The sequence below is a fragment of the Miscanthus floridulus genome, chromosome 9 (assembly GCF_019320115.1).
Source record: "Miscanthus floridulus cultivar M001 chromosome 9, ASM1932011v1, whole genome shotgun sequence".
Taxonomy (NCBI): Eukaryota; Viridiplantae; Streptophyta; class Magnoliopsida; order Poales; family Poaceae; genus Miscanthus; species Miscanthus floridulus.
The window spans coordinates 13,968,591-13,978,386 of record NC_089588.1 but is presented as its reverse complement, the minus strand read 5'-3'; the positions used below and the strand labels follow the sequence as shown (position 1 = coordinate 13,978,386).

The 9,796-nt window shown below is 43.3% G+C and overlaps 1 protein-coding gene across 1 annotated transcript; it reads left to right on the top strand.

Moving 5' to 3' along the window:
- The first annotated feature begins 6,707 nt into the window (after positions 1 to 6,707).
- LOC136481385 (uncharacterized) lies at positions 6,708 to 9,165 on the top strand. Its single transcript, XM_066478739.1, has one exon. The coding sequence runs from the start codon at positions 7,327 to 7,329 to the stop codon at positions 8,290 to 8,292; it is 966 nt and encodes a 321-aa protein (XP_066334836.1). The 5' UTR covers positions 6,708 to 7,326; the 3' UTR covers positions 8,293 to 9,165.
- The last annotated feature ends 631 nt before the right edge of the window (positions 9,166 to 9,796 follow it).

Here is a 9,796-nt window from a genome sequence, read left to right as displayed (position 1 = left end):
TTATGTTTATGACTTTTTCAGTTGAATTCATTTATTGTTTCAAACTACTATTTGAAGTTGCCATTTTTGAGAATTTTTTTAATTGATAAAACAAAGTCACATGAAAAGATGGCCAAAATTAAAGAGGTAAGAACACAATAAATCGATTGAGCATTATTTTAGAAAATTTCCGGAAAAAAGTCAATAAATTTGAAGTTAGTATGACGGAGAAAGACTAGTTACAAGTTGTAGCAAGAGATTAAAAAGAGAAATAAGACTTCTTTAAAATTGAATTTCAAACAGAATTTTAGAATAGAAAATGATTTCAAATAAAAAAGTTGTCAACTACAAAGTTGCATAACTTTTTGAGATCTACAACTTTCATTTTGGTTGTGTCTCCATTTGAAGACATTTTAAAAATTCAAATTTCAAATTTAAGAAATTCAAACATAGTTTTGCTTGACAAATTGATTTCAAATTAAAAAGTTGCCAACTACAAAGTTGTATAACTTTTCGAGATTTACAACTTTCATTTTGGTCATTTTTCCATCTAAAGTCGTTTGAAATATTTGAATATGAGACACATGCGACATCGAAAACAATAGAGAACCTTAGAATAAATATTTGGGGTACATAAAAATTACATATACGATAACAAAGACCTAACAATAAAATTACATATACGATAACAAAGTCCTTTCTCTGAGTAGGTCAACGTTACAATCAAAGTGTACCAACACATTATAAAATAACCACCTAAAAATATTCTTCTAACACCAAAGTAGGGTCAAATATAGGTGTCAGAGGATGCCAGAGGTGGATGACGAACTACGCCAATTTGGAGACGAAGGGGGCGGTTGCGCAAGCTCCGATGAACCCATGCCTCTCGGAAGACAATACATTCATGCCTTGAATGGATCCATCAACCTGCGAACAGCCCATTCATGCATTGCATGGACACAGTCCTTAGATAGTCCAGAGCACACCGCACAGGATGGATCCATCAACGTACCAAATAGCCCATGCAACAATTACATTGCACAGGCATCACACCCAGCTTCTCCAGGCTTCGGCGTTGCCCCATCTTCAAAAACATTCTTCTAGTACCTCTTTTGTTCATCATTGCTGACTACACGAAATAAAATTTGTATGTGGAGGGCTTTCTCCCACAGAGTGATCATATATGTGGATAGGAAATCGGGCAAACAACAACGGATGGATTGAGATCGAATTGGGCACAACAAACATGTCGTCGTGGGAGATGAATGGTGCCCACGGTGACCGGTTTTATAAGCGTGATCAGCGGTGGTAAGTGGGATGAGTGGTGATCGAGCGCGGTGGTATATAGGAGCAGTGGTCGGCATGGTAGGTGGGAGACTTTTAGTCTCAGTTTATAACAAAAATCGGGATTAAAGGTGTACTAGAAACCGGAACTAAAGGTGCCCCTTTAATCCCGGTAGGTATTACCAACCGAGACTAAAGGTATTTTTTTGTTTGCATTTATTATTCCAACAAAAATTCTTTGTGTTTTTATTTCTCTGATTTTTTATTTGCATATGCATTTCAATCCTACATGAGTTAAATTTCAATCTATACAACCATAATTAAAATAATCACACAAATAAACCTGATGAAACATAAATAACTTGCATACAAACATAATTAAAATATCTATATAAATAAACCTAATTAAACATGCATAACCGTTCAAAAAACCTAATTAACACATGAACCCTATAAATCGGCCGTTGCTCTAGCCTGTCTCCACTGCCAGTAGTATATGTCTCAGATACAGTAACCACGGTCATTGTCTATGTAATGCAAGGCCCGCACTAAAACACTCTATCTTGCCTCACAACGTTGAAGACATGGTACCCCATCAATGTAGCCTACTGTCGGGCTATTCATGGCCCAGTTCTGCCTAAATCTCACGCAATATGTACTCTGGCCCAAGTCTTCCACGGTGTCCTAGACGTACCCTAGTCGCTCAATAGCTTGCATGAGAATGGGTTGCATGCCACTTGCAGCATAGATGAAATCATAGAGCAAATTCTGCAAGCGAACAAACAAAAAATATCATGAAGCGCTCATATAATAATAAGAATAAATAAACATTACTCTGATATCATACATGGCGTACCACATCCATTTGGTTGAATGTCACATGCTTTTCACTTACTCGTGGCACGTCCAGATTATGCTCACGTAAAGCTTCTATCTTCAAGGACGAGAAATTAGACATACGGTAGTCAATTCGCTCAATTGCCTGTAAACAAAGCAACACAACATCGATGTAGGCGATGTCTTGGTTAGCATTTGTCATCCAGTCTGCACGATGTCTTGGCGCATATCATCATTGTACCTAACGAGGATGTCGAATGTGAGATTACACGTCCATAACTCACCACCTTCATCATTGACGACCTCACTTGTCGTCGTCTCGAAGATGTCCCACACCCCGAGCAGTCATAGTGCTGATTCCAGCCAGTTGACTGATTTTATAGTCTGTGACATATGCAACAATCATATTATGAATGAATGTATATATGTAAAAATTATATTAGCACGTAAAACTTAAAATATTCCATACTATTGATGGGTCTGGGTAACGCGAAACGGCCCTATCTGGCAATGGCGCGAATGGAAGATGGCCATGGTGAAAATCTAGTTCCTGGCGAGGGAAGTCCGCCGCCGTTCATCATAACAAAAAAAACTGAAAAAACATCCCAACAAATATAGAACCCCCATATAAATATACCATGCAACAATATATATTAGAGAAACATATAAAAAATAAATCATCAATATATATATATATATATATATATATATATATATATATATATGTATGTATGTATATGTATATGTATATGCATATGCATGCCAAGTAAACTTAAACATTTTGCAACCATTTTGCACCCTACTTGTTGGCACATATTTTTTTTAACCAATATTAACTCTCATCAAGAACTAATGTTGCTAACAAAGATCTAGAAAACTATAAATATTTAAGGTTACGTAGAAATAATGTATAAATAAAAATAAAATCCACCGTTATTATTCCTAATTAAAAAACCACATATTTCGATGTTTATTACTAAACCATAAAATGATCTACATTATTAGCAATGAAAGATTAGAAGATGAAGTTGCTAACCTTTAGAAGATTGAAGATGAACGAAGCCGGCGGTCGAGAGCAAGAACTTGCTCCCTCAAGCAAGAACACGGATAAACACACGCGCACAAGCAAAGACCAATAATTAAACTGATATCTCGAGCTAGGAGACCGTGTGGAACTGTATATATAGTGGGAACATTTAGTCCCGGTTGGTGGAGTCTACCGGGACTAAAGAGTCAACATTTAGTCCCGGTTAGAGCCACCACCCAGAATAAAAAGGCCATCGGGACCTTTGGTCCTGGTTGGTGGTTCCAACCGGGATTGGAAGTCGGCCTTTAGTTCCGGTTGTTGGAGCCGCATACCAGGACTAACCCTCTTAGAAGGGCCTGCTGCACTGACCGTTGTGCAGGGGATTCTAGTCCCGGTGGATGGCTTAAACCGGAACTAAATCACCTATTAGTCCTAGGCTCAATTCCGACCATAACTAAAGCCAAAAATCAAAAATGTGTTCTCTACCGGTGAGCACATCCAACCTCAGACATTCGAAATCTCAAACGTCTGACGTCGCTGCCTGGAGCTTCGAGTGCTGCTAACTGTAGCAACACGCGCGCCTGGAAAAAGCTCTCCGCTTCCGATCCCCTTTTTGCCACTGCCAGTGTGCATGCATGCTGTCGTGGCCAACAAGACAAACAAACACATCCGATCGATCGATGGATCAACAGCGGAATATCGTGCATATGCATGTATGACACGCTATTGATGAGCGCAGTAATAATGCCACGATCAAACATACAGGAGTAGGACCAGTACTGGATGACATGCATGCATGCATCGATCCGGATTAAATTTTTTCGATCTACCTACCTTTTGGTATGCATTTGGTCATCAGTTGGATCCATACAGAACACCGTACCTTAGTGCCCCTACCATTGTTACAGCTTATGTAGATAGATACAAAGAAAAAAGACAGTTGCTGTCTTTACCATGCATAGATCATAGTAATTTTGTTCTGCTTGTTTTTAACCTAACTAATGCATACTCCCTTTTCTTTCCTTTCTTTTTTTATAGGGGGTATTAGAATTTGGTATGATCAAAATTCCAAAAAACTAAATGGTAACTGGACAAAGTATATGTTTTTAAAGTATTATTTTTTAATCAATATATTTAACATTTCACATATATTTGAGGATGATAATGATTTTTAAACGTCTGATAATATATTGTAGTGTGAACCGAGCGATCTCAGCTTCTTTGTGTGATACATGGAACCTATGTCCACTCATGTTCAAGTCACTGACTTGGCAGATATGCTTGTATTTTTTTCCCTACTAATTCTTTGCATACATACAAGATTCTGCATATATTAAGCAAAAAAAAAAGGTATATGGTAGGTGATTTGCCTTTTGGTGTCATGTATGACCATCTCCTTTATTGGACAGTCGCTATCGCTAAGATTGCTCTTGTTTTGTCCGAAAACGACTAGAATTGCTAGCGCTTGTTAATTAAGGCACAATGATTTACTATTTAAAATAGCAATAATTGACCAGGTGAAGGACCATTCATATTTCTTTGGAAAATTGCACTGTCTACTACTCCTCCCCAACGACCACAAATATGTGACGTTTGAGATTGTGTAAACTCAACGATTTCAAACTTCAACTATACTATTTTTGTTATATTTATTATCTATAAAATATAGTGATGTATACTTTTGTTTTTAGCGCATGTCTATTTGTGCCATTGCCAAACATCAAAACTAACACGTAAACACTAATTTGTAGTCGAAGTTTAGTATGGTAGAGTTCAAATAAACAACCCCCAAAAATGTCACTTATTGTGACCGGAGGCTTTTGTTGGAAAAATAAACAACCCCGTATATATATTGCCCCGTTTGATTTGACTATCTATACCAAGAATCTTGTAATCGTCACTAAGTATAGTCCTCTTGATGATTTCTCCTACATTCAATTTGAGAGCCAATATTTTTGTAATGTAGTGACAATATGAGTGTATGGCCAAAATCAACTTAAGGAACGGTGTTATGATCTTAATGGAAATATAAAATTCTCGACGACACATTTTAAGACCTCTCTAGGAAAGCGGAAATATAGCATTGCTTGGCACCAGAATCAACATAATTAAGCTTGTCATGTGTTAATGGGGGTCAAATGGCAGCGAGGTTATGAGGATACATATAAGGGGGCAATATGTATGCATAAATTAAATTAAGTTAGCAAAAATAAATTATCTGAAAAGGCTCAAAGGGATTTTAGTAGTTTCCTTCTAGGTCGAGGAAATGTTGGATTGTAGTTAGTTATCAATTTCCATTTTAATAGAGTAGTCAGCAAGTTGTTATGCACACTAACTAAAATGCCTCTTTGTACAAAGACTGAATGCGGAAGTTATTAGATTGATGAATAAAGAACCAGTGAGGTTTGTGAGGATTGATACAAGACTATAAGGGCTCGTTTGGTGCGTCTCCCGCACCGACTCCTCCACGAGCTTCGGCACGGAGCCGCACCAAACACCACGCGGGCGAGGAGCGCTTCTGGCTCCCAACCAGAGGAGTGGGAGCCCGAAATAGTGGCTCCGCCTCGGGGGCTCCAGCTCTGACACCGGAACTGTGCTAGAGAAACCCTCCCAAATGGGCACTAAGAGCGAGGTAAACATTTAAATTAAATCAGGTTGGCAAAAAGAAATTATATGTAGATAAATGGATAAAAACGTCATAAGGATTTTATCAGTTTCCTTAACGTCTGAAAAGCACCTAGTTATGATTTGTTAACGATTCTATTCACGCACATAACCCATACATTACATGAATATTCAACAACAAGTTTGGGTAAGGGAGATCTTTTGTCGCCTCTCGTTAGGATCACGTATCACATATGTGCACCAACTAAAAATGACCCTTCATAAAGAGAGTAGACATGGAAGTCATTAGATTGACAAACGAAAACTATAGGTTACTAAATAAGCTAAAAAAATCCAGCTGAAAGTTTTATTAGCAAGTTTCCTTTGGAGGAGAAACCGCACATTGTTGCTAGTCCTATTTTGTCCAAGCACACCAAATCCATACGTTAGGAAAGTGAAGCCAGCAAATAGTCATGACTCATGAGTGCTCACTGGCCGTTGGGCCACAGTTGTGTGGCCCCACTCGACAGGGAAAAGACACATCCTCTCCTAGCGAGCTTGTCGCATCGCGTGTCGTCTGGCCGTTGAGGAGCAGCCACGTACATGGCCCCACACGTCAGTGACACTCACCAGGCCATAGCACTCGATCTCACTCAGCTCACCTCACCTCAGTCACTCAGTCAGAGAGAGAAGCTTCACTTGCAAAAAAGCCCCCGGGAAGAATCCAAACGTTAGGAAAGGGACATGTGTGGAAAAGCCAAAAAGCGGCGAACGGGCAGCCTCCGAGCGGACCAGCCGCCCAGGGGCAAATCGGTAACTCCACCTCCCGTGCCGACTGTGAGCCCGTGTCCTCTCCTCTCCCACTAGCATTTGCCGGTGGGGAAAATTCGTTTTGCGGTTAAGCCCCTGGGAGAAGGTGATATTACCATTACCGCCGCCGTCGTCGTCCCGAACCTGCCTTCTCTCCTGCGGCAATCTCTCTCCCTTCTTCAGTCCCCAACCAAACCCCTCCTCCTCCGCTCTCACTCTCGCCCGCGTCGCAATCATACTCGTGGGGGCGTGGGGCGCGCGCTTTAATCCCTCCCAGGATTTCTGTGGCGTCCGCTTCCTCCACCCGGATTCCGCCAGGATTCAGTAATCGCATCGCATCCTCTTCTTCTCCTCCCAATTCCTCCGTCCGTTCTATCTGGGTCGCGTTGCTTCTTTCTTCCCGATTTGCCGCCGCCGCCGTTGCCGCTGCCGCCATCCACTTCTTGTAGGAGTAGGACTCCGCCCTGTCCGTCCGCCCGTCCTGTCCACCTGTCCTCCTCGCTTGCGTCCACGCCATTGCCGCGCTCTCTGCTAAAGCCGGCTGCTTTCTTGGGCCGGCCGGTCCGGGGCGTCGTCCCTGCCGGGCGTAAATGCGCGTCCGTGCAGAGGATCCCAGCCTCCGCCGCTCCAAATCCTGTCCTTGTTTGCCCCCAATTAAGAGCAGGAGAAGACGAATCTTCTGCGCGTGCTAATCCTAGTAGTCGCCAGAGATGACGAAGTCGCCCTGACCAACTTCACTTCGCGCCGGCGGCTGCTTAGCTCTGACCCCAGAGCCCCCCACTGCTATGGGCTTCTCGATCCGCGCATGCCTCCTCCGGCTTCTGCTGGTGCTCATCGCCGCCGCCGCCACCACCTCCCCGGCGGCGGCGCAGTCGCGGCCGCCGTCGCCAGCCAGGATCCTCGACGCGGCGCTGCAGGACTACGCGTACCGGGCCTTCGCGCGCCCGCGCACCGGCATTGTCTACAACGCCACGCTTCCGGGCAACCTCACGGGCATTGCCGTCTCCGCGGTGCGCCTGCGCAGCGGCAGCCTCCGCCGGAAGGGCTTCGCGGGCTACTTCCAGTTCGGCGTGCCCACGGGCGTCGTTGTCCAGCCGTACGTCGAGCGGGTGGTGCTCGTGTACCACGACCTCGGCAACTGGTCCGACTACTACTACCCGCTCCCCGGGTACACATACCTCGCCCCGGTGCTCGGCCTGCTGGTCTACGACGCCGCCAACCTGTCCGCTGTGGGGCTGCAGGAGCTCAACGTCGTTGCTTCGGGCGGTCCGATCTCGGTGAACTTCGGCGGCAATGTCAGGACGGTGCCGGCAGGCAGCGCGGCACCGAGGTGCGTGGTGTTCGATTTGGATGGCGTGCCGCAGTTCCGGGACCTGGAGGCAACCAATGTGTGCTCGACGTATCGCCAAGGGCATGTGTCGATAGTGGTGAACTCCAGTGAGATTGCTCCTTCTCCACCTCCACCTGGCGCGATTGCCCCGTCGATTCCGACCCCCGGAGGAAATAAGAAGGGAAGCTCAAAGACGTGGAAAATTGCCGGCAGTGTGGTTGGGGCTGCCATAGCATTGGGGCTCCTGGCTGCGCTTCTGCTGTGTTTGGTGAGGTATAAAAGGGATAAGAAGCTTCAGGTGATGGAACGGAATGCGGAGGTTGGAGAGACATTGCGGATGGCGCAGGTTGGGCGGACGCAAGCACCGGTGGCATTGGGGACACGGACACAGCCGGTGATTGAGAATGATTACACTGCATAGTGGAGTTTTGGGTCTTCTGCATAGTTCTACTAACATGAAGACTTGATGGTGATGGCTGGAGACGGGATTGTCCATTGGTTGCTCGACGCAGACAATTTTCCATATCAGCAGAGGGCAACGCCAGCCGCTAATTTCAGGGCCAAGGTTCTGCTCCATGAGGGTTCAGCACATTATTTGGGTGGGTTTGTTCGGAAGCTTAAGTTTTGTACTGCAAGCAATGGCTATTGTTCATGTTCATAGTTGCCATGTTCATATGTGAGGAGTTCCTTTCATCTCCAAGCAATCAGGCAGTGGAGGGGAAATCTATGTCGTATGACTTGGAATCCTCAGTTATTCTTTTGGGGTATCTGTATTCAATAGAAAATGGGCTTGGCAATAAAGCTGAGGTAACATTCATTGCACATTGTGTCCTCACAGCATGAGTCAGGCGGATTCATGCTGTGTTGGAGAGATTCATTCATCCAGCTTCGATTCGATTTCATTTCTTTTTCTTCTCTGTTTCATGTTTAGACAGCTGCTGAGATGATGTAGTGCTGCACATGTTTACTTATCTGGTGTTGTGGTAATTAGTTTGATTGTGATCATCTAGATTTCTGTCCATTTATTTTACATCCGCTGTGATTGTTGTCTGGGAAACAACTTATAAGTTCTAAGTGTACATCTTTTATGACCGGACAGCAATATCAATTGTAGATCTTGTTAATGCCAAGCTTTGTCAAATTGCAATTTTCACTGATTGAAATGAAAAGAACAAGAAGTTAATGTCGGCCATACCAGTCGGCAAAATAAATTTGAATTAACAGAGGGATTCATGACGGATATTCAAGAAGGTCTGGTTAATGTAAAGGTTAGAAAAATTTGGAAGTTTTATTTTTTTTGGAAAGGTCAGCAGGGAAGCTCCCTACCTATTTTTTTGTATTTTCATTATATGAAGAAGGGTACAATATGTACAGGTTACAAGGCTCTCAGAGCCAAAAAGCAGAAAAAGGAAATACTTTATGTGAAATTCTCACACTAACTAGTAAGGGCATCCCTGATTTTCTGCTTGGCTTTGATGCAAACCAACCCAATCTCTTCCCTGAAGGCAGATTTCCAATTCTGAAGTTTTTTCTCTGCTAGTGTTCTGGCATTGTCAATTGCCTAGTTATGAATATTGTAGGCTTCATATATACTGTAGCTGTGTTAGTGTGGACCTAGATGTTCAATGAAGAAAAGATGCAAGTATGAGCTGTGTGCAGAATAAATATGAGCTGAACAGAAGGATTCAAGAATGCTCCATTAGAAAAGTTCCAAAGCTTATCTTTTTCTCTGGTAGGGTTCTGGCCTGGGTGGCAATCCTCAAGTTGGTTAGAAATATTATAAGTTTTATTAGGTACAAGGGTTGTCAGTGGGGGACCTAGACGGTCAATGAAGAAAAGATGCATGCATGTGTACATTGAGTTTGTTTTGAACTCGTTACAGGTTTTCTGTGTTTATTATTGTTCATGGGCCTTGCCGATATTTT